This window comes from Pleurodeles waltl, chromosome 11 (genome assembly GCF_031143425.1).
Source record: "Pleurodeles waltl isolate 20211129_DDA chromosome 11, aPleWal1.hap1.20221129, whole genome shotgun sequence".
Taxonomy (NCBI): domain Eukaryota; kingdom Metazoa; phylum Chordata; class Amphibia; order Caudata; family Salamandridae; genus Pleurodeles; species Pleurodeles waltl.
The window spans coordinates 906633976-906660307 of NC_090450.1; the positions used below are offsets into that span (position 1 = coordinate 906633976).

A 26332-nucleotide genomic window follows, 5' to 3' on the forward strand; every position below is an offset into this window, starting at 1 on the left:
CAGAAGACTTCCCGTTTTCTTCTGTAGGTATCCATATTCATCAAACAAGTTGTACCTATCTTTTCCAGGATAATCCACCTCAGATCATTCTCATTGTGTTTGTATTCACTGCAGCATGGAACCAACGGAGCTTGGAATCTTAAACTTCTAATACCAGATTTGTGTTCTCTAAATCTTATCCTAATCTGTCTTCGCATATCTCTTACATGTCCTGCGTTACAGGGACAGATGATACAATATATGGCATTACTGCTCTGGCAATTAGTCATGGTTTTGAGATAGACTTCTTTTTCATTGTAGGAGAAATGTTCTGATACAATCCCTTGTACACATGCATGGCAATCTCTGCAGCGACGGTTCCCTAAAATAGGGTTGGTTTCAACTATAGTTTTCTGAATATATGTATTCTCTTGTGGTAGTCTGGCCTTAACCAACTTATCTGTTAAGTTGGGATTCCTTTTGTATGCAATCAATGAGACGGGGAGTGGATCATTTCCCCCCAAACTATTCAGTATGTTCCATTGTGTATTAATGACACCTCTTATCTTGTTATTAATATTTGAGTGCCTAATAACACATACTAGTCTTTGTTGTTCAGTTTTTTGTCGCTCTTCAAAAAAGGTGTCTCGATTATAATAATTTTGCTCTTTTGCATGCATCTCGGATGAGTCGTTTAGGATTTCCTCTCGGAGAAACTTCTCCTTCAAAACGTTTGCATTTCTGTCATATTCTGCCATGCAACTACAGTTCCTTCTAATCCTAAGGAATTGACTAAATGGAATGCCATGTCTTTGACATCTAGGATGGAAGCTTTCAAAATGAAGTAAAGTGCTACACGCTGTGGGTTTAGTGCAAAGAACACTAAAAGTTTCCTTCATCCGCATAAATAAGGATGTCCAAGAATTCTACTTGTTGATTACTGATGTTAGGTGTGAATCTAAGATTATCATCACATAGATTAAGCTGTTCTACAAATTGCTGCAGATATTGTTTTCCTCTTCCCATATAAATAATATATCATCTATGTATCTTTCCCAAAGTTTAACATTTTCGAAAAAGGGGTTACCTCATTATATATAAACCTTCTCTCAAAAAGGCCCAGATAGATATTTGCCACACTCAAAGCACAGGCTGCTCCCATACTTACCCCTTTCATCTGTTTGTTAATGTCTCTGTCGAATTCAAAATAGTTTTCCCACAGGACAATCTTTAGACATTTCAAAATAAAGTTGACAGGCACATTCGTGGCTTCATCCATCAGTAGAATCTTGACAACCTTATAGGCTCCGTCTTGTAGAATATTAGTATACAACGCTTCTATATCCATTGTTACTAATAGATGTCGATTGGGATCAAACGAGAGGCCCTCCACTTTTAAGCTCATTTGTGACGTGTCCTTGATGTATGATATAAATTCATGAACTAAAGTTTTGAGAAACATGTCAATATATTTAGATATGGGCTCTGTTGCTGATCCTATAGTAGACACAATGGGTCTAAAAGGTGGATCTTCTACTTTTTTTAATGAGTTTTGTGTACTCCATAAATTACTGTCAATTTAGGGATTTCGACCTGGGGAAAATTAAACTCCGTTTTAGAGATGTTACCATTCTGAGCTGCCCATTGACAGTTGTCTTTTATCTTAGAACAGATCTGCTTAGTAGGATTACTCCTTACACTTTGATAATGATCTTCAATAGAAAGCATTATTTCCATTTTCCGTTTATAATTGACAGTGTCCAATATAACTATCCCACCACCTTTGTCAAAAGGGTTGATGGTAATGAATTTATTTTTTTGCAACTCTCTAAGGGCTACCTGTTGTTCTGATGATAGATTAAAAGAAGGAGGTGGAACAAATCTTAAGATCTTATTGATTTTGGTCAAAACTGTTTTTTAGAAAATACCCACTTCATGGCCCACCTGGTCTATACTAGGGATAAAGATAGACTTAGGTCTAAGGCCTAAGGTGTCTTGTTCGACTTGCACTTCCCTATTCAAGAATAACTTTTTAAGTCTGATCATACAAAAGAAAGCCTGGCGATCCTTAATAAGTTCAAATTTATCTATCCTCTGACTCGGGAGAAATGTAATTCCCTTCCCAAAAGATCTATAGCTGCCTGTTCTAAATGGGCATTAGATAGATTGAAGACGGGGAGGACTTTAGAAGTGTCTAAGATTTTCAATATTGTTGTTTGCACGTCTGTAGATACTGATGGGAATGATCTATCTTCTACTGAGACCCTCCTCTCCTTCTGTTCTGTTGTCGTCCCAGAGGGCTATTCTCCCCCTTTGATATTCTAATAACGTATCTCTATTGTGACTGGGTTGTGCTATTCCTTATTTTGAGCAATCATGTGTACTCGATCCTCCCTCTCCATCAGATTCAGAGGTCTCGGAGAATGTAACTCTTGGTGTTCTATAAGAATTTGAACCAGAGCTAAATCCTTTGGATAGCTCGTCTAAATAAAAGTGTTCCCGAAGATAATGGTATGTTTTTTTCTTGAAAAAAGAGTCTCGGATCTTTTTTGAGTTTATCTGTCTTCCTTTTAAAAAGGTATTTGTCATGTTTCTATTTGTTCATTAACTTCAGCAAGTTTCTTTATCGATTCCTCTAATGAACCTTTCTGTTTAATTTTTTCTGCCAGTTCAGCTATTTCTTTCTCTAAGATGTTCATCATTTCTTTAGCTGTCTCTATGATCAATAGCATCCGGTCTCTGGAACAAAGGTTGGCTATCAGAGACCATTTTTCCAAGAATTTCTGAATCTCTAAAAAGAGGCCTGGAATATTCCTACCCCTCAATCCTATGGGGATCACTCCAGCCTTTAGATATTCTAAAATGAAATTGGCATGTGCCTCAATTCTCTTAGCTTTTTTCTTTAGGTTGAAAAGTTTATGTCCCTCTTCATTCTGTTCTTTCCAAGGGACATTTCTACTGGCAGTATCTGAGGAGTTGCCTACCAAAGCCAAAAATTGGTCTTCAGAAAACTCAAACGTTTTCAGAGAATCCAGTTCAACAAATACAAAGGTAGAAAGTAAAAGAAACAAAACACAAGGACAAAGAATCAAACAAGGATAAAGGAAAGGTCCAAGGCACTAATCACACTCCGATAGGTATCCAAATGCACAGTTAGCTCAGATTTTGTGGTGGGTCTACTACACTGAATGTGTCCAGATTTTCTATTTTACTTGAAGTGAGGTGGAAGATACAGTCACCACAGTCAGAAATAGACAACCCAAAGCAGCAATGCTGCAAGTGTAAAACCACTTAAATAAAGGGTACCCTGAAGGCAAAAATTCAGTAGCGGGACAGGGAAAAGCTAAGCAGAAAAAGAAAAACAACCCACCTCCTAATTGGTTCCAATACTGGAATCCTTATAGTGATTCTCTAAACGTTGAGCATAAACTTATATTTATAAAAAATATTTTGAACTTGATTATTTTTACTTGTATTTATGCAAATTATTATTCACTGCCACTGTATATCCATACAACAAGTAGAAGGGCCTACATTAATACCTCCTATCAAAATCACTAATACCCACATACTTTCTTCATTCTCACCAGTTAAAAAAAAGTTGTAAAAATAAAAATGGTCTAATAGATATTACTACCATGCCCCTCCACTGATAAGAAAAACAGTAGCATTAATCACTAAATTTACTACACATTGATAATTTTCGAAATTAGACTCAAAGCACTGTATATTCATCACAAGTCTTATTGTATTAAGTCACATCATGTTATATTGATCCCATCATTCCATGAAACGTCCTCCAAAAGGCTGTCTCTATCAGATGAATGTTGAAGGATTCAAGGAGAGAAGCATCAAGATGTCATATCAGGCCAAAGGATCGTGCCGACGCGCGTTTCAGTGTAAAGTGACCAACAGGTCACACACCTTCTTCAGGGCACAGTATCCGTATTTGCTGATTAAAATTACATATGGGAGTATGGTCCTATCTTTTAACACATCTAGAAAATATCAAATGATATAAAGCCAAGATGACTATTTGCTCGATCAAAAACCTATTTAGATGACTGTTTCTTCCACCATGTTGGTTAGTAAATTGGGCCCATTCATATCTGTGCTGAATTTCACAGAAAACAGACTTGTGGTTCCCGACTGTAAGCTGTGATAAGTGAAATAGGAACATTGTGTGATAAAAGCATACTTGTATAGTGCTCTCCCAACCAAAAAGATCCCAAGATTTTATGTTCAAAGGTCGATGTTAATTAGACCAAGAAGGGATCCAAAAAGGGAAAGAAAAAAAGAAGGAAGGAGAGAGAGAGAAATCTGGAAAAGGGGAAGGGATAAAAAGAAATAGAAGAATAAAAAAGAAACGGAAAGGCTCACCTACTGCTCCTTTGCAGTAAAGGTCTTATTCAAAGTGGCAAACTCCAATACTTGCCACCAAGTACTGACTTCTGATTAAAGTCAATAAAGAATCTAGAGACAGAAATATAAATATATCGATCTAACTTTTTTGTTCCCAAGTCCACATCTTCCTCAAAGATTACATATCAAAAGGGTGTGTCTAAGTTCCCCCAAACACCAAGAAGTTATTCAGGTAAGACTATAATATCAAGTAAAGGCCCGCCCTTGTATACCCTGTGGTATACATCACATTAAATCAAATAGATTAATGGCCCATAAAGTACCCCGATCGCTAGGGCTCAAAAACTCCACATTACTTGTACTATGCATTTAATGGAATAGTTATATATACTGAAGACGTAAATTCCACTAGATGGAGAGCTATATTGAAAGCTGGTATCCATGTGCACATGTTGTCCTTCTCTGTACTGGATATTGTAAGCTGATATCCATGTGCACATGCCCTACTCTGTACTGAATACCGTAAGCTAGTATCCATGTGCACATGTTGTCCTACTCTGTACTAGATATCGTAAGATGGTATCCATGTGCAATTGTCCTACTCTGTACTGAATAGCGTAAGCTGGTGTCCATGTGCACATGTCCTACTCTGTACTGGATATCGTAAGCTGGTATTCATGTGTACATGTTGTCCTACTCTGTACTGGATATCGCAACATGGTATCCATGTGCACATGGTGTCCTACTCTGTACTGGATACCGTAAGATGGTATCCATTTGCACATATCCTATTCTGTACTGGATATCATAGGCTGGTTGTCCTACTATAGGCATGTTGTCCTACTCTCTACTGGACAGCGTTTGCACATATCCTACTATGTACTGGATATCATAGGCTGGTTGTCCTACTATAGGCTTGTTGTCCTACTCTTTACTGGATATCGTAAGATGGTATCCATGTGCACATGTTGTCCTACTCTGTACTGGATATCATAAGCTGGTATCCATGTGTACATGTTGTCCTATTCTGTACTGGATAGCATAAGATGGCATCCATGTGCACATGTTGTCCTACTCTGTACTGAATAGCATAAGCGGTTATCCGTGTGCACATATCCTACTCTGTACTAGATATCGTAAGCTGGTATGCATGTGCACATGTCCTACTCTGTACTGAATAGCGTAAGATGGGATCCATGTGCACGTTGTCCCACTCTGTACTGGATATCGTAAGCTGTTATCCATGTGCACATGTCCTACTCTGTACTGGATATCGTAAGCTGGTATCCATGTGCACATGTCCTACTCTGTACTGAGTATCGTAAGCTGGTATCTAAGTGCATATTTTGTCCTACTCTGTACTGAATATCATAAGCTGGTATCCATGTGCTCATGTTGTCCGACTGTACTAGATGGCTTAAGGTGTTATCTACGTGCACATGTTGTCCTACTTTGTACTGGACAGCATAAGCTGGTATCCATGTGCACATGCTGTCCTACTCTGTACTGGATGGTGTAAGCTTGTATCCATGTGCACATGGTGTCCTACTCTGTACTGGATATCGTAAACTGAATAGCATAATAGCACTCCGTACTGAATAGCATAGGCTGGTATCCATGTGCACATGTCCTAATCTGTACTGGACATCATAAGCTGGTATCCATGTGCACGTATTGTCCTACTCTGTACTGGGCAGCGTAAGCTGGTATCCACGTGTTGTCCTACTCTGTACTGGATATCGTAAGCTGGTATCCATTTGCACAATCTGCCCTCACTCAATGCTGGATGTAGTAAGGACGTAAGGCAGTATTCCATGTGCAGATTTTGTCCTACCTCTGTACTGGATAAAGTAAGGCTATAAGGAAGTATATATGTTCCACATGTTGCCCTTGCTCTTTACTGGATGGTGTGTATATAACATGGCGACTCTTGCACTTCTGTACCACCTCCGTGTCCTGGAGGGGGCTGGAGGAATCTGCCAGTGTGCAGGCTCTGTCGGGGGAAAGAGAGCTGATCTGGGAAAGCCCTGTGCAGAGCCTGGAACAACAGAAGCTGATTCACTAACACCTAGAAGTGCGCCCAGGCCGACAGCAGCATCAGGAGCACCAGCAATGGCGAACAGCAAGAGACAGCTGGGGAATCGCAGACCAGGGCACAGGCTAGAAACAGACGCCTAGAAATGACTGAGACTGCAAACACAGCAGAAAGGCCACAGACTATTACCTGAGACAAGAAGCTAACAGCTCAGAAACAACACTTACAGCCACGTCTGTCAAAAATGGCCCAGACCCTGCCACTGTGTGTAAGTATTTTATTTTAATGTTTGTGCCACACAATATCTATCTATCCTTCTAGTTTTGGATTTCGAATTTTTAAACTTACCTTATCAAAAGTCTTTTAAAAAAGTAATATTTGAGTGAATTTACTTTTAATACTATATATGGCAAACCAAAATGTTTGCAAAAATATGACATTTTCAAAAACATACAGTTTGTAGTAAATTTCAGCTAGCACAGCATTGGCAAAACCATTAGGTATTGCCTTTCAGACTAATTGGTTTGCCAATGCCTTTTGGCAATGCTTTCACAGGGCTTTTTAAGTGCTGTACAGTAGCATAAAAAATAAATATATAAAAAGAAGGTACAATGACATGACTGTTGCTGGCGGTCGTTTCGTTCCAGTGGCGCGTGAATGTGCCAGAACTGATGCGTGCACCTGTGTAATAAGGAAGACGCAGCTTGCTTTAATTTTGTATTTACTGATACAAGATGATGGACACCACTTAGATAACTAAATAAAAAAATGTTTAAAACAATGTAGTGCAAAGGTGCAAAATCAAAGAACTAAAATACAACAGACGTTTAGGGGAGATAATGGAGGAGAGGATAGGGAAAATGGGTGGGGGCGAGGAGGGGGACAGCACTGTACAAGGGAGAGAGCAACACATGTGCAAGGAGAAGCACGCATGGAAAGAGGCACAGAGTGCAGGGTAAAGAAGAACATGGGTTCGGGGGAGAAACATAAATAAAAGCGAGACGCTCACAAAAGTGAAAGTAATACAGGGAGGGAACAGTGGCGAACAACACTAAGGGGTAAAAAAACATGGAGCACAAGGGGGGGTGAGGGAAAAGTATGCAAGAAAGAAACACAGAGCGTAGGCATTGGGCATTTGGGAGAAGCACCCCAGGAGAGGAGAGAGCTGAAAAACACATGGACTCTTAAGGAATGCTTAACTAAAAAGAGAAAAGTAGTTAGCTAAAAGTGAGCAGTGGAAGGATGAAAGCTTGCTAATCAAGAGAGATGGTCAACAGGCTATGGTCCTGGGGAGAGACAATCACAAGATGGACAAGCTCGGACAAGGAAAGCCATCCTGAAGTCTCTTCGTGGCATAGCGCGAGACCGGTGAGGCCTTCGTGTGTTGGAGAGGGGCACTGCCTGGCTTGCTTGTCTTTGGCATGGGGACAGTGGTGGCCAGAGACAAGGCGAGGTCTCAGCTGGAGGGAGGGGGGGTTGCTGCAGAATCTCCTGGGCGGGAGAGCCCCTCCAGCATTGTCAGAAATAAAGGGCAGACCCTGCAGCAGTTGAATAAAATGGACAAGTATGCGGTCCCACTGCAAACAGGGGGGCCCTAGGTGTCAGACAGCGCGGACGGGGAACAACAGAAAGACATGGGCCCCTCTGACAATCCCTCACTGGGTGCAATATTGGCTGCCATTCAAGACCTGAGGGGCTGGTGACAGTGGATTTCACCCTTCTTCGCGCTGACCTAAAGAAAGTCGCTGAGGATATTGCCTGGTTACAGTCTACATCTAAGAGGCTCGAGGACCAGGTACATTTTCTCACCACGGAACACGAGAAAATGGCAGCTCGTCTGGAGGATCAGGAGGTGAGGCCCCTCCGAGGACCATCATTGCGTGAATTTTTCACTTTCGGGACAGAGATACCATCCTGCAGGCTGCCAGATCCCACGGTGATCTACTGTACGAAAATGCGACTGTACGTTTTTTTCCAGACTTTACATTGAGGGTCCAACAACAGCGTCAAAGCTTTCAGGAGGTCAAAAAGGTACTGCGGGACCATGAACTCAAATGATGCTCTTTCTAGCGAGACAGAGTAATTGCAGAGGGGAAAACATGGCACTTTGACTCTCCGGAGGAGGCGTGGGAGTGGCTGGAGGGGTCCCGATCAGAAGGCCGCTCGGAGAGCCGGAGTCCTGTGGTGGGACGCGGTGGACAGAGTAGGGCGCTCCCCTCCTCACAGCGGTAGGAATGAGGGCAGGAGACAACGAGATCATCGCCCTAGCATACAGTGATTGATTTGTGGTGTTGCATGGCTCCGGCTGGGACGCGGAAAGCCCAGCGCTCCATTATTGCTGGCTGGAGGCACAGTGTTTGAATTGTACGTTGGGGGGATTGTCCTGCTTAAACCTGGGTGGTGCTGATGGTGAAGGCAAAGATTGGTGGCACTAGCCCACCCATACAGGAGTTTCAATTGTTTTGGGCGACAGGCGCTCCACGGATTGAGGGGTGGGCAGTTTGAAGCCTGCTAAGTGGGGTTGCACGGTGGGGGGAGTTTCTGGTTGGGGTTTGCTGATCTACTGTTTTGGGGTTTTATATTGTTTCTATGCCATTGTACTGATATGTGCTGCTATATGACGCTGCTCGGATGGAGGTGGCATGCAAGGGACTACCAGGGCAGACGATTGGGGCGGTGACCAGGCTGGCATGGGAGGGGCTTATACATGGCAGGACTGATGGTTCGTCCCCTTAGGGTCCGGACATGGAATGTGAACGGTCTGGGAAGTAGTATTAAACAAACTATAGTTCTTAAGTACCTGCGCTGACATGTGCCAGACCTTGTTCTGCTGCAGGAAACACATCTGAAAGGGAACAAGGCATTAGATAGGTTCGGGGACCAATTGGTTGCTCATGCGGGTTACACAACAGATTCGAGGGAGGTGGGTATCTTTCTAAAAAAAAAATCGGTACCATTTATCCTAACACGCACCTGGTGGGACACACCATGGCGATATGTGGCGGTCTCAAGTGTGTGGGAAGGCCACGTTCTCAACATGTGTTCGGTATTTGCTCCGCCGGGACTGCAGGGGTCTTCTCTGGCAGATCTTGGGGCATTACTGCTGAGTCTCCCATCGGGGTTACTGGTCCTGGGTAGTGACATGAATCTGGTGGTAGACTTGGGCTTAGACAGGCTATCGCGTACAGCGGGGGGGCCTGCCGCCCCAACGGTGCTGTGGTCCTTTATGGGCTATTTTGGCCTGGTGGCCTGTGGAGAGAACAGAATCCCAGGACAAGGCAGTTCACCCATCATTCAGTTCCTCACAATTGTTCGTCAAGGCTGGACTACCTGATCACAGTGGGGGCTTCTGTGGGTAGGTTCCGGGAGGCAGTGCACTACTCGAGAGGGATTTCAGACCATTCCCCAGTAGGGGTCATCCTGCTCTGCCCATCGCTGTCATACTCGGTGCTGCCTCGACTTGACCATTGGTATCTGAGAGACAAATCCTTTGTTGACAAAATGAGAGAAAGGGTGACCCAGTATTTAGAGGAAAATCTGGGATCCGTTGTCTCAGCGTGTACAATGTGGGAAGCCTTTAAAACTGTAATTAGGGTCCACGCACAGGACATGATTGGTGGCCAAAAAAAGGAACGTAAATTGCAAGCCGCAAATCTTGAGCGGGCAATAGCAACACTTGAGGCCCGTTAGCTGCTGGCGAGGAGGCGGAGGGCAATCTGCAGCACCAACTTCGGTTCAAGCTTTCCGAGCTGCGCGCCTTGGCTGAACAGCATGCGCGGGCACATGTGCTGGCGATTCAGCGTCAGTTATAGGATGTGGGTGGCAAAGCTAATAAACTACTGGCCTGGCTGGATGGGAGGGACCGTGAGAGATCGTGGGTCAGGAAGGAGAAGTCAGGGAAGGGTGCTATTTGTGGGTCCAATGGGCCTATTGCAGAGGCCTTTGCTGCATATTATGAGGAGGTATATGCCTCGGTGAATCAGATGACTGAGGCGGACTGTGCGGACCTCTTACGAGACATCCCGCTTCTGGAGCTCTCGGTAGAGGAGAGAAACGTGCTAGACGCTGAGATGTCAGAGGAGGAGGTCGCTGAGGCGTTGCAGGGGCTCTAGTCGGGTAAAGCAGCAGGACCAAATTGACTCCCGATAGAGTTGTTCAAGTGTATGTGAAGCAAAGTAATTAAACATATGCTGGCTATGTTTCAGGAGGCAAGGGCGGCAAGAGTATTGCTGCCGTATCAGCGGACAGCGACTATCGTACTGATCTGGAAGAGGGATAAGCAGATGTGTGCCTCCTACAGGCCCATCTGTCTTCTACTTGCAGAGGACAAGGTCCTGGCAAAGGTCCTAGCAACCAGGCTTTGCGCAATTATCACCAGGTTAATCCATTCGGATCAGGCGGGCTTTATGCCGTCCAGATACACGTGTTTGAACTTGAGGAGACTCTATGGGGTTCTGCACATGATGGAACACCAGAATAGTGAACAGGCAGCGCTGCTGTCCCTCGATGCTAAAACAGCCTTCGATAGCATGGAATGGCCCAATATTATGGCGGTCCTTAGAGGGTTTGGAGTGGGCCCGCGATTAAAGGCCTGGATTCGACTGCTAAATCGCGAACACGTGGCTCGGGTGTGGGTCAATGCGACGCTGTCCACGTCCTTCGCTCTATATAGGGGCATCAGACAGGGGTGTCCGCTCTCCCCGATACTCTTCAAGTTGACACTTAAGCCATTGGCGGAGTGGGTCAGGCGGGATCCCCTGATTCAGGGCATCATTTCTGGAGCTACATGGGAGAAGCGTGTCTCCTTCTACATAGATGATATCCTGCTGTATGTCACCAGGCCCCGATGGTCCATTGATAGGATCATGCAGATTCTTCGCATATTCGGGGACCATTCCGGTTTTTGGATTAACTGTGCCAAGTTGTTGGTGTTCCCTTTGGTGGGCCCCCCACACCTCACCCTCACCCCAGGTTGTGAAGTACAGATCTCACCGGATGGGTTCAAATACTTTGGGATATATGTGACCAGGTATCAGGAGCTCTTTCTCTGGGAAAACTTGCAGCCAGTGCTCGACAGAATTCGTAGGGATGTGGCCCACTGGAGGACACTGCCTCCCTCTCTGGTGGGAAGAGCGGCCCTCTGTAAGATGATGACTCTGCCCTGTCTACTATATGTTTTTCAGAACACCCCTTATAGGGTGCTGGTGGAGGTGTTTCGCCGTTTGGGCTGCGACATTAGGCTGCTGCCGGACGGCGGCGGTTCCTGCGTGGCGTTGACGAAGCTGAAACTCAGGGTATACGAGGGCGGGCTGGCTTGTCTGGACCCTCTTCGTTACTACTGGGTGTCCCAACTGATGACTATTAATGACTGGGCCTTTGTGGACCAGGAGGGCCCAGCGTTTCGAGTGGACAGACAGGTGATGGGTGGGGGTGGATATGAGCGGGCCCTTTACGCCCCTGCGAGTTGCACATACACAGCGAGGGTGTTGAGGGCATGGTGGATGCTACCCGCTTCCTTGGTTGGGGTACTTACTACATTGATGGCACGGACATCCTTGTGGTGTAGTGATCTATTGGGGGAACCTGAAGACTCTAGGTGGGTTCCACGGGTGGTCTCTGCTGGGGATCGAGCATTTGGAGGATGTCTGGAGAGGCCAGGCACTTGTACCTTTTGATGCCCTTCACCAAGAATATGCCATGGCGGGCACAGAGCGGTTCAGATACTGGCAGCTTTGTCATGCTCTGGGCAGATACGTCCTGGAGCATGAGCAGCTGCCTGAGACGGCCCCCCCCTGAAGGACCGCCTGCTGACAGGCCCTCTGGGGGCTAAGGCCAATTCACTAATGTACAAGTCTTTGGTAAATGATTCCCCGGATCTGATGACTGCCGTACGCACTAAATGGGAGGCAGACGTGGGGGCACTGTACGACGAGGACAGGGTGAAGGCGAGACGGGGCCCTCTGGAGATGGCCATGAAAGCACAATTTAGATTGGTTCAGTTGCAGATCCTACACAGAGCAAACTACTCCAGGGTGATACTGCACAAGATGGGCAGAGCGCAGACCTCACTGTGCCTGCGGCGATGCGGGCTGGAGGGTACCTACTATCATATACTATAGTCCTGCCCAGTCATACAGACATATTGGGCAGGGATTGCTGGGGTACTGGCCCGGGTGCTGGAGAGGAAGGTCTTGTTGGATCCCAAGCTGCTTCTGTTCAATGTGGCGGGGAGGAACATTGGCCAAAACATCAAGTACTATGGCTGGCTATTGCTGCAATTGTCGCCAAACGTAATGTAGCGTGGGCGTCGGGTGCTGAATCTCCGCCAAGTATTCCAGGATTGGAGACGAATCTGGACTGGCGCTGCAGCGCTGAAAAAGTAATCTATGAGAGCAGGGGCTGCCCCAAGAAGTGAGAGAAAATATGGGGCGGATGGGGGTCTTACAGGCGCTCGGTGTGACTAATGGTGGGCTGGGTACAAGCGAACCTGGGGTGTGGGATTGAAGCGTACCTGTCTATTTGACGGGGGATTGCCCGACTGACATGTCAGAACCTGGAATCTAGATAAATGCTATGATCATATTGCATGTAACAGATAAGAGATGGGGCTTTTATTGCCGTCCATTAAAATGTACAATGGCTGTTTTGTTGTTTAATAAAAATAATTTTAAAAAAAGATATTACAGCACTTGTGACATCTTCTATGATATCACAGGTAACATTACTGATGATATCTGAAGTGACATCATTAATGACATCATAGTGCATGGCAAGTGCACAAGTTATAGTTATTTCAGCTAACTACAACTGGCGAATTTTTTTTGTTTTTTTAAGTTTAAAATGGCATTTTTAACTGACATCTTCACTTAACTATAAAGTCACTTTAACCTCTGTTTTTTTCAGCAAATGTATTGTGTGTATATATGTGTGTATAGATATATACATACACACACATATGTACATATTTACGGTCTAATTTACAAGGCCTGTGGCACAGGGTTGCCCTGCGCCACCAGGAAAGGGCAGAAATGTGCTAAATCTACAAGACGCGATAAGTACTTCCTTTGTGGTTCATTTACTTGTTAGTTATTGTCATAAAATGAGTCACTATAAATTTCCGTAATAAATTTTGGAAAGTAATTGAACCACAAAGGAAGTACTTATCACGTTTCTTTGAAAAAATTCAGAAAATGTATCCCAACCTTTTTGACCAACCCAGGACAGGTAAGGGTTATTGGGTTTTCCTCTTTTGTATACAAATCTACAAGACGCAGCACATTTCTGTCGCCTCTATTGCGCTGGTGCACAAATTGCTGCTATACACCAACACAGGCACCCTTGCAGCATGGTGCAAGGCTGCCTGCGTTGCGGGGATTATTGTTTTTATGCAGGAAGGGACACCTTACTGCACAAAGACAATCACAAGATGTGTTTTCCTCATTCTATGTGTGCTGCAGAATACAGCACACATAGAAAGGACAAAACTGGGAGAAATAGTGAAATGACATAGGAATCTGACACATTCCCAGACTTGTAAATCTGGGAATGTGTCAGATTCCTTCGGGTTCCACGGGTGTTGCGTCGGAACACCCCAAACAACACCCATGGAACGCCCCTTTCACGCAGATGGTGAAAACCCATGCAAGGTGGCTTTGCCTGGCCTTGCAAATATGGGCTGGCACACTGTGCCACCGGAGCGTCAAAAAAAAAAAAGGATGCTCCAGTGGCACAGTGTGCCCCTAAGGCCTCGTAAAGGAGGCCCTTCGTTTTTTATTTAATTTCTAGCTGTGTGCAGAGAGGTTTCTGCAAGATCGGGCACGCCTGCAGAAGCCCACATGGGCCAGAAACAAATCTTTACATTGAACCTTCAGTGCTCTGGGGCTCACTGAGGCTAATGAGTCTTTTCACATGTTTAATCCTCTCTCATAGCTTTAATGATCTTGCAGCATCTGATCTGGCTGCAGTGCCCCATCTCGTGAACATCCTGACAAGCATGCTAAATGAAGGCTGTCTAGCTGAAGGGGCTCTGAGAAAACCAAAGAGATGATGGAGGGAATGCCTGAACCTGTCTGAAACACCGGCGATTACTCTGAGCTCTTGTTTCGCCCAAACTTTCATTCCAAATACCATGCAAATAGCCCTTGGACTTGTGATGTTTCTACTTTCAGATTTTGATATGTGCCACTTATCAAAATGTATGTCTGGTAAAGCAAGACTCAGATTCCAGTGTTCACAGCCTAGGATGAGGGAAAGCATGCAGTTATGTGGTAAAACTGAAATAGTATATTGTCCCTGACCAGAACTCCGAATCTGGCAGTAAATCTGCTGGGAGGAAAAGCTGCACCATGCTGGAGAAACATCCGTTCAGGTCGTTTCACCTTCCAGAAACAGCCACTAGAAATGAGGGCCTGAATGCATTGCACCATTTGACCCTATTGTATTTTTTTTGTCCTATCTGTTCACTTACAAAAGTGAATAACGATATGCTAATCACTCCAGAGTTGACTTACAGGGAGCCATTCGAGCTCTTCACAACTACAACCAAGCGAAAGAACTCCTGACGAACCAGGGAAAGACTAAAATTATTATTATTGGCAATTTATCTACACAAGAAATTAGCCCAATGGCAGCTAGGTGACCTAAAAATGGTAAAAACTGTAAAATATATTTATCTAGGTGTCTGGGTTACCGAAGAGGCCAAGCCGGGGGCTCATATAAAACGCCTCAGAATCAAGGGGGCCGGGGTTATCCACAGTTTAAAGCGTCTCAACTGCCTTCTACCTTCTACGTAGCCCAACTGCAGAACCAATATTAAATGTCCTGAGGTCAAAGCTGATTCCAACCCTAAACTACGTCCACTTAGCCTTCCTTGGCACACTGGATAGATACCTCACGAACTTCCAAATCTCAGCATATAAAAAAAGAAAATCTTGTACGCTCCTCGGCAGGCCAGAAGAGCAAGTCTGAGACTGGAGCTAGGCCTCGCGAGCCTGGAGCGCACGTACCTTAGGGACCTCCTCAAAGCAGGACTCTGCGGGCCCTGCTACAACCCTCAGAGCACAAATGAAAGCACTCTTCAAAGAGGAGGACTCTCTGTGGCAATCACAAGCTCGCAGTGGCAACCAGCTGTTTGAAAATGGAGACCGCCCGTTACCAAAATCAGGACATACCGTTCTCAACCTGGAAAAGAGCAGTAAATGGGCAGGTTAGGTAAACCTCATACAAACGGGACAGTGAAACCCTCCGCCATAGAACTACCTTCGTGGCACGGGACGCCTCCTACATTCATGGGAAAGCCCAGCCCTACTTTGACCAACCCCTCTCAGCCCAGGCACGAAGAAATATTATTCACATGAGGCTCGGTGTCCTGCCGATTGTGAACTTTAACCCAGCCTGGGCATGGCATGATGAAGCAACCTTCTCCCGACTATATAACTACTCCAGAAAATCCCGGCTTCACCTGTTATGCTGCACCTCCAAGCTTGTCAGTGAACAACATCGTCTGGTAGACCTACTTTGGCGGGCCAGGGGGATCAGACGCTCCAGACAAATTTCGGATTTGTGGTTCACAACCAATTCACATTACCTCGCTAGGCTAAGGAAATTCACAGACACTATTTGATCTGCACCTTTTAGAGTACAGAGTGAGATCTGCTCAGACACTACAGTGCAGACCTGGAGCAGCGCCTCTCTGCTGGTACACCTTGGTCTTCTGACGGACTGCACCGGATCCACAACCCCCAACGCAACTATCAGGTGCAAGCGCCAGCCTTGCTTGGCAAGAAGCCATCTCCTTCCCTCTACCTCCCGGGCTCAGATTCAGCTCTTGAGATACATCCAAAGGGACATAAGTCAGTCTAGCCCTGACCCGGTGCACTGGAACATGAGCACTTTGACACAAGCAATTTCTCCCCCTAACAAATTTTAACATTGCTTTCTGATGCTGCTACTTTTTAAAGAAACTTTTTTAGTCCATACCACTTTATGTAATTTAAAAAATAAAAATAAACTTTTTTACACTTTAGAGGACATTGGTGAGCTTTGATGTTTACATGTAATGATTTTAATTAATCGATCATGTATAAATAAACAAATAAAATACAGCAGCGTAGTCCCGCAGAGGAATACATAGGCAGATCAGTCTTGGCCCTGCCCCCAAAAGAAATTGTCCATTTGAACTTTCAGGCAATGCTCCCTCTGAACACGAGCAATCTCAGGAGTTTTCTTGTCTTACAGTACCTCAGCGTTGAGGTCAGGCTTGCATCTTTGGCACAGAAAGCTACACGGCATACGTCTCGGCAGACATGTGCCAACTACGGCATCTCGCTGAAAAAAACAACTAGAAGATGGATACACGGCAAGTTGAGAGCCTGCTGCAGACATCTGTGCATAACCTACAGATTACCAGCAAGAGTCCCGGCTAGGCAGGTTCAGGCCTTTTATCTTTCTGAGCTTCATGCAAAGGTTTCTACGGCGATGGATAACAATAACACAACAATGTCTTACAGGAACAGTTCAACCCGAACTAGCTAGACAGACTCCCTGCAGGGGGAACGCAAGACACTCCAGACTGGTCCTAGTCAGTCAGGTGCAGCTTGAGTCGTGGGACCCATGTCTGGACATACCTGTCAAACTTACAGCAAAGTGAAACGATTTGAGGAGAGTTGTTAGTGCACACAGAAGATGCATACAGTGCATACAGTTACTATAAGGTAGACATGGAATTGAGTTTTGTCCAGCTCTCTCATCTGCACACAGCGTTTTTACCCAGAGACAGGGATTGGGAGGCAGACTCAGTAAAGAAGCGCTTTCATTTTTGTGAGTTACGTGAGACTATATGCCTGCAAATGCCTCAGTATGTGTATTTCAGGTGTGAGGTCGAATGGAAGAGTAGTGTCTCTACCTTAGCCCTTGCTTGTGAACTGCAGTAGAAAGGTTTACATGTGTTCATGAATGAGTATGTAAAGGTTTGAACTTTCCCTGGGAGTAGATGTGGACACAGTGGTCCCTGTATCTGTATCTGTCAGAGGATCTTAAAGGTGATTTTGGCTTCCACAGACAATGTTAAGAGGTGGCCTGAGAGGAGTCTGATTTGGTTGACAGAGCACTTGACTCTAGTCCCTTAGGTTGGGGGTCTCAGTTCCATAAACCTACCAGGTGTCTTAACTTCACTTTCATTGAATGGTGCAGTCTTACCAAAGAGATGAGTTTCGGTAGAGCCTCAAGTGTTTTAAGGTGGACTAGGGCCCAGACATTTGCTTTTGAACCATCTCATTTGGGGTGTTTTGCCTCATCCACTACTCTTGCATCAAGCGCCTTGAACAGCATGAACAACTGCTCCTGTTTACACAGGGCGCAGAGGGGGATATGTGTGTCCTCGGAACAGGAGTGAAACCGTGCCGGATGAAAGCACCGTAACTTCATCCAGACAGCCAAAGAGGCCACTAAACAGTATCTCTCTAATACTAAACGTGAGTCTTAGGCAAACAGTCCATGATATGGAGGCTTGAAGCAAGCTACTGGTTTGGCCATAATGAAATCTTGACATGTTGTCAGGGCACGGTCTACACTACCTTCAGCACAAAACAAATTACCCGTATCAGGCAACCAGGGCCCTACGTTTCGGAGATTAAAAAAAGTGAGAGTGAACACCATTTCCACTGACTACATTGTGAGCAAACAGGCTTCCGAGTGTACATGGGCAGTTGTAGACAACTCTTATCTTAACGTCCTTCTTCTGATGAGGTGACCAGAGCAGCATCTGGCAATGGCTATGGTTAAATAGAGTACAAGTGTTCTTTCACATCACTTCGCTGGCAAAGGGGGGCGGGGATACCTTTAGGAATCCACAAGTTAATAGGCTGGAGAATGGGATGTGGGGTGGGTAACTCTTGTGAAATGCAAGCTAGGTGTGAGGCCTTGTCCACCGTGGACGCTGGTAAAAGGCAGATGATGTGTTGCGTCGTGTGGATGTTGCCAAGAGGTCTACACGCATGAGCATGAAGAGGGAGCCATTGCCCGCAGGGTTGAGTCCTTTATCGGGAGTGCAGCAGGGGCACAAGGGACAAGTAGTTTGAAGATATTACCGCAGTCCAGTATGGCTGTCTTTTACTAAATAACTCAGTGGCGGTTGCCCTTACTTTCATTAAGACCCATGGCACACTTGCTATGCCAATGTGTCTTGGCACATGATATTAGTGTGGTTTCAATTCCAAGGTGAGGGCAGAAGACAGACTGTCCTCTATTGAGACCGAACTGTGAATCGAAATGAGTCTGCAGTTGGATTACGACCACTTTTCCTAAGGTATAACAGTATTTCAAAGCATCAGTGACTCGTAGCAACCACAGATGCTTCCAGGTGCCTGGATGGGATCTCTCACAAGGCTGCAGGTAAGGGGCCTATTGAGTCCCCACCGGACCTGAGGCCTCGCAGCAGAGGGAGCACTGCTACCGCTGGGAACGAGAAGCTGGGTTTTTTGTCTGACTTATTCCAGGGGTGATAATCGTGCTACCGCAATCTAGTAATGCAGTATTACCTTTAATTTAGGATTGTTCTACCCATCAATGACAGTATTGATCTTTACACCAGATTTTCCACTTTTCTGAATGAAACGCAACTAACTATATATGTAGACGAAGGAATTGTATGGATAAAAACTTTAGCGATATTAAAATTAAGTGTGAAAGGCAACGTGGTAGAGAAATTTCTGTGATAAGTAGGTTAGCATGGCATGACAACTGTTTCACAATAAGAATTGTACACTTTACATTTCTTGCACATTATGGCCCAGATTTATGTGGGCGTAGCGCCATTCTAATGCCACATTAGTGTCATTTCTTTTTACACTAATGTGGTGTTACAAGGCCAAAAACGCCACGCCAAATTTAAGACGTGGTACAATGCTTGCATTACACCACTTTGTAACCCCTTGCGCAACATTATGCCTGCGCCAGGCATTATGTATGCAAGGGGGGCTGTCCGGCGCTAGGGGGGAGCCATAAAAATGGCGCTAAGGAACCTATGAGATTCCATTTGCCATTTTAATCAGCTAAGTGCATGCATTAAAAAGGGGCTCTCATTGTGTTCAATGGGCCTCTGGGTGCTTTGCAGGATTAGCGTCATAATTTTTTAAACTAATCCGGCTAAGCGCCGGACTAGCGTAAAAAACTATGACGCTTGTCCCCCTGACTACAGCCATTGTGCGCCGTATTTTAAATGCGGCACACACCTGGTGGCATTAGAAGAGCACTATGGGGCGCATGAAAAATGGCGCTACGCTAAGTGCGACACTTTTCATAAATGTGTCCCAATGTGAGCTAAGTCAAACCATTGGTTTATAAAAGTAATTCCGGTTTTATATCACATAAACATGAAGCACAAATTCAATGCAAGTTTCCATGCTTGGCTTTCATCAGTGACAACAAATGACCTCCTGGTAACCATACCTTTTCTCCGAAGATCCTCTGACAGATCCCATTTTTTGCCAGTTTCTCCTTCACCTGCCTTGTCAGCTCCAGGGTATCCACTTCTCTGTACATGTACAGCTCGTACTGCTCCGGGGTCAGCGGGGCCACGGTTGGCTTTAGGTTTCTCGGAATATAGGCAGGGTAATAGGGCAGACGGTTCGCGCTCTGTGGTTCTGAGCTTCCCCCTTCGGACTTCACCTCTGGCAGCTTCTGCAGTTCCTCCTCCCCGAGCGTGACCTCTTCCTCGTTGGAGATGCTCTCCCCATTTTCTCCTCGCTGCCAGGCTCTGACGTTCACCGTACTCGAGTAGCTCGAAGAGGAGGAGGACAGTGATGGAGAGACAGACGTGTAGGGCCTGTTCATCATGTTCCTCTCCGAGGCCCAGTGCTGGTCGAAGTAGGAGCCCGCATCACCGATTTCCGACTTCACTTTGCGGATAATGCTCTGCACGAAGGCTGCTGGGGAGACCACACTCAGGGGCGCCTGCGTGGAGCTGATGTTGGTGCTGTTCATAAGCACACCGTCCTCCTGCTTGATGTAGACCTGGCTGATACTCTGGCTGGCAGCCATCAGTGCAGAGCGGTCAGGGGGAGGCGTGGGGATGGACCGGCTCCTGCTGCCGGACTCCATCGCCAGGAGGGCTTGTTGCTGGGCCTGCATCTCCCGCCTTGCCTGCTCCAGAATGTTTTTAATTGCATCTTCAGAGTTGCTGTTGCCGTTTGATGATGCTACTGAGATGGAAGAACATTTTGTTTCACCTGTGAACACAAGAAATGATGATCATCACACAAGGGATGGCACTTCAGAGGTCATTAGCGACTAGCTTGAATACTTTGGTCTGAGTTACAGGGTGATCGAACCACATGGTTTGAAAAAAGAAAGTAGTGACAAAACAAACAGAAGGGTGATACTCTGGAAAAGGGGAATTCCAATAGGAGAAGGGCTAGGTGTAGGGTACAGGTTTCAGGTTAAGATGAAAGTGAGGGAACAGGTTTCATGTTGAGGCTACAGGAACAAAAACATTTAGAATTTGGTGTAGCTTCGGCAGGGGACGATGTCTAGGAAGAGTGTAACACCAAGATTAAGCAGAAGGGTGGTGGAAGTGAAAGGAATGTATCTGAACCAAAAGCAGATTTAAATCGAGGCATTCAAAGAAATGTCAATTTCCATACAAAATGGCATTGCCGACCATTTGCATTCAAACCTTTTACACGAAATTAAATATTTTGGCATGAATTGCCATAAAAACTTAAAAAAGTACACGATCATCCACACAGCCTGATTGAACATGTTCAGTGTAAAGGTATCACGTGAAGTTAAAAGTGGGGGATAGAAGGAATACACGGGTTCTAGCCCAACAGTACTGAGGCACCAGCAAGACATTTGGAGAAGTGCCTATCATTTGTGGTCTTAAAAAGCATGTACTAGGTTCATACCAGGCATTTACAGTTACACCACATACCTGGCAGACATGCAAAATAGCGAAAACCTGGCCGATAAGTATTTAATCTCACCTTTAACACACTGTATTAGCAATTAAAACAGAAAATATGTACCACTTCTTGTCTTATGAGAATTGAACATTTTCCCAGTTATTTGCCTTGATTTTGGAAATACTGATAGTGGTTTGTGTACAAAAATGGTTAAACACCTGATTTAACGGGGCGTACTTATGGTGTCATCATCTGTCATAATAACATTACCTTTTTAGGTTATGTCCTCAAGTAATATCTGGATGAGTAAGAGTGGTACAGAAGAACTTATAGGCGAGAGAGAGAGAATGAAAAAATGGGAGTAAATGAGGCAGAGGGGAAGTTAGGAACAGTACTTCTCAAGAATGAGCAGACCTGGTCATGAGGAATCTCTTTGAAGACATTCCCTGTATTCCTGTCCCAAGAAACAACGGAAGGGATTGCTGTTTGTATTCATTTTCAACACCACAAAATGGGAAAAAAAGGCAACAAACAACCTCTGTAAAGCTTCTGTTATGCACGAGTAAATGTATTATCTTTAAGTATACTGTAGGGGGTACCATTGCCCAAGTTTTGAGAGCCATACTATGAAATCTGTAACATGTGTCCGCTATGCCTACTGTTTACTCCGCGAGAATTAAACATTGCTTATATGCAGGTCCATCTATTAAACATGAAAGAACACATTTGTTTGCGTTTTTCCTTTGCTGCTAGAATTGTGACCTATTTAAAATAGGGATGTAGCAACTCGTATGTTTAGCATTCGCCCGAAAACAAAAGCACTTGGACCGATAGTTCCTTTTATAATTAAAGCTCAAAATCAGATCAGACTCTAAAAGCTCCCTCTTAAGTGTTTCAGGTTTAATATTTCTCTCATTTTCAGCCGCAGAGGAAACCAGGAGCAACGTTTAGCTGTTATTTTCATGTACTACCATTTCGGAATTAATGGATTTTCTTCTGATTAGTTAAGTATGATTTGCTCTACCAACACGGAAGAACTAGAAAAAGTCTGTCTGAGGAAGTGCAACACAATGGTTGTCTGTCCCTCCCCCTCCCCTTTTCTCCCCTTCGAAGAAATTGAAAGGTCTGGCTAATGCACCGCTTAATCGCTTAGCTACGTAAGCAATAAAAGCGATTTCAAATAACAGAAAACAGTTCCTTTACAGAGAGAGTCCACCAGGGGGCAGCTGTGCTTCGGTAGAATGAAAAGAGATGATCTCCACTCCGTCGGGGAAGCTGGCGAGTGCTGGACCAGTGATCGTGCGAGTTATCATCCCTTGCACGAGTACACCATCATGTCTTCTTCTGATAATACCGCTTGTGTCAGCTACAAACCAACACACAAAGATGTGGAAAAAAGCAGCCACGGGATGAGTTGCCATACACACAGCAGGTATTATAAATGGGGTGGGGACTTCTGGTTTGGGGCGTCAAGATGATGGTCGCACTCCAGCAGTGCCCTGGACCCCTCCGTCATCCGCCGCCATCCCTACCAACATCAAGCGGCCGGCGAGGATGTACACACCCTGGTAAAGCCTCCTGTGATCCCACGACCAGTAAACGCCCCGGGCGACCAGGGGGGAGTGGGGAGAAGAACGGAGAGGCGCTGCAGCTGAGCTCCTGCCCCCCCGGAACCAAGGCAGCGGGGCTGGTGCCCCCGGGCATCCACTCGGGATATCCCGGCGGTGCCTCACTGAGCCCCGAGCTGAAGCGTTCACTCACCTCTGGCCGCTCCTTCACGGGCACCGCTCGGGCATCCTGGGGCCGTGATCCCTCCGCTACACCGCGGCCCCGACGGGGCCCTTCTCACCGGGGCCGCGGCGGAGACCCTCGGGCCCGCCCGGGGACTGGTCCCCTTGCTCGGTCTTGCACAGGCGGGGTCGCTGGACTGAGCGTTCCCAAATGATGACGGCCTCTCCCTCCCCATGAGGCGGCCTGGAGCAGGGAGCCGACCCATGACCCAGGGCACTCTGGACGAGATCGGCCTCCGCCCCTCTCCAGAAATGAAGGTGGGGGGAGGACGGAGCGGAGTCCCCTCCTCTCCATAACTACTGCCCGCCCCGTGGGTTCTTCTATATTCCATCAGCACCCCGACGGGCCCATAGCACCCCATCATAGGCTAGGCACAGTATTGTTGGTACCACTTTGGGATGAGACTGAGGATGTTCCACCTCCACGCAAAGCCAGAGATAGCAGCATAAACATGACGTGTACCCCCAGCCCAGCCTTGCGGACATGTACACTTCCTGGCCCAGTGAAGTGACCGAGAGGTTCTGCGACACCCAAGGTCCAACCGAGACAAATTTACCAACCTCCAGTAATCCACCCACAGGTTCCACGTGACGGCCCATATAGGTTGAAGCGCCGAGACACGTAGCACGGCTCCACCACCGAGGAGGTCACCTACTCATCCTCTCTGCTTTAACCGACTTGTGTCTGATAAGAGTCGTTCCTGGGTCCTCTATCTGCCTTCTTCTGGGCCACGTGGTTCCCGTAGTAGCGTACAGCTTCCCTCCCCTGCCACCATCTGGATAGGCAGTGAGAGGGCTCTGCCCACCCTGGCGCCCTGCTGGGAATGTGGGTTGGGGCCCGAGCGGAGGTGGAACCTGGGTCCGTTTTGGCCTAGCAACCTCTAGAGGCATTCCCTCCGCCACTTTCCCTACGCCCGTGCCTCCATGACCCTCAGAATATACTGCCTCGTGAGTACTAGACCTACCACTGCAGGGTTTGCAAGGGACACCCGGGGCCCTGAGGACTGAGGCGACCCCATCCCCCGGGAGTGGATCTGGCGGCGATAAGTTGGGGCCTCCTTCTTGCACCTGAAACAGCTGGTGTCCCCGGAGGCTCGCCTGAGGGGCCCCAGTCACGGTCTCACTGGAACACCTAACAGTGCCCCCTCATCTTCCTTGGGACTGTGCTGCGCTCTGTTGGGTGTAGCGGCCAAGTACCTCTCGGGACGGCACTGCATGGTGGCACCCCGCCCCTCCGGGTGAAACAGCAATCCTGGAAACTTTGTGACTAGCTCACGAGGCCCTCCAGGGGGGTCTGTCAACACCGAGAGGACCTGCCTGGCTCTCAACATGGCTCCATGCTGTCTGGCCACCTCCTCTCCTTGATTCGACCTCACCTGTGCCCGATATCTCCAGACCACATGCAGCACTGACTGGGCCTCACGAGCCTCTGGTGCCCCCAGAAAACCGCCGGCACCCTGCACCCACCCGGGACCCAGCTACTCGTGCTGCCTAACGTCCAGGGTAAGCGGGCTGTGTTAACCTCCTGAGTGTGCAGCCGCTGGTCAAGGATGAGCAGTCATGGGCAAGGGCAAACTGCATTGGAAAGCGACCACCCAGACCCGCATGGAACAGTACGTTACAGGCTTGGCCCTGGGGTGGCAGGGGCGGAGGAGGCACCCCCCCTCCACCGGGGACTTGGACACTATCCTCGGCGCCATACAGACCTTCTAGACTGCAGCGGAGATCAGAATAGAGGAGTTTCGTAAGACGTGGAACTCCTACGCCAGGGCTTGCGCAAAGCCATGACCAGGATCACAGATGCCGAATCCTGCATATCTACAGTGGAAGATGAAGTGACCATGTTGAAATACCAGGTTTCCGTTCTTCTCACCCATAAGTCGGAACTCCACCCTCGCACAGAGTATGCCAAAAATCATTCTCGGTACAACAACATCCGCCTCATTGGCCTCCTGGAAGGTACGGAGCCACAGTGGGTGGCTGACTTCTTGGAAACATGGGTCAAGTCTTGAATGCCATCGGATTGACTGTCACAGTAGTTTGCCACAGAGAGAGCCCAGAGGGCTCTGATGCCGAGGCCACACCCTGGGGGCCCACACAGACCTATTATAGCACGTATCCTTAACTTTAGAGACAGAGAGGCAATATTGGGTGAGGCATGGTCCCAAATGGAGATCCAATGTGGGGACGCCAAAGTAGACTACACCAGGGAGGCCCAGCAGCTGCACAGGTCCTAAGTGGAAATTAAGCAAAAACTCCATGCCCTGAGCCTTCCATACCGCCTAGTATTCCCAGCCAGGGTCCGAGTTGTATTCGCTAACAAAGCTCACTTTTTTGACACTCCTGAACCAGTTCCCAAAAGGCTGACCGGCTGGAACAGTGCTACAATATTTGTCTTGGTTCCCTTAGGGGAGCCAAGGCCAATACCGTAGCACACCAGCAAAGCAGACAGTGCGCATTCCAACGGTGGTGGGTGGGGGGGGAGGGGGCCTGTACTGCCCATGCCATGGCAGTGCAGGGGCCCCCCTGTGGCCTCCGGCACTGGCTTACCGCCAGCCTTTCTATGGCGGGGACCTCGCCATGGATAGGCTGGTGGAAAGCTGAGGTGTAATTAGCTCAGCGGTGCTGAGTTCAGCGCTGCTGTGCCTGAGTACAACTCAGACTCCCGTCAGCGCATCGACAGCCAGAGTCTATGACTGGGGCGACAAAAATGGAATGCTCCAATATTGGTTGGTCTCCTGACCATTGACCATCAGGATTATTCCCAAAATCACAGATGAGTTCAGAATGACCCACCATGCCCTATCAGACATTGCTAATGCATTTTTGCGCTACTACCACTTCCTCTATGCACCGTCTCACCATCCAGATCCCGAAGCAATACAGCAATTCCTCACTGACATGTCCCTTACAAGCCTTACCCGAGCAGAGGCTCAAATTCTTGATGAGACCATGATGTCTGAAGAAGTAAGAACTGATATGTTGGCAGTCATCTCTGGGAAAACTCGGGCCTGATGCCATTCCTTAGGAATACTATGTCAAGTTTGGAGAAATATTGACACCTCACTTGCTTGCCCTAAACGAGGAGGCTGAGCCGAACTGTGCCTTTCCTCAAAAGCTGGAAGCTGCCGCCATTGGAGTCATCCCTAAACATCAACCACCCACCACTTCTTGCACAGATTACCGCCCTATCTCCCTAATTAATGGGGAAGTCAAAATAATTGCCACCTTATTAGCCACTAGACTCAAGACAGTCCTTGGCACAC

At 46.8% G+C, this 26332-nt stretch overlaps 1 protein-coding gene across 4 annotated transcripts in view; it reads right to left on the reverse strand.

The window, feature by feature from the left end:
• CUX2 (cut like homeobox 2) overlaps positions 1-26332 on the reverse strand; it is a 661979-nt gene that overhangs the window by 30517 nt on the left and 605130 nt on the right. For all 4 annotated transcript variants that reach the window (XM_069214853.1, XM_069214854.1, XM_069214855.1 and 1 more), the window contains one exon: positions 19823-20601. In XM_069214853.1, coding sequence (XP_069070954.1) covers positions 19823-20601 — 779 coding nt within the window. The remainder of the gene's footprint in view (positions 1-19822; positions 20602-26332) is intronic.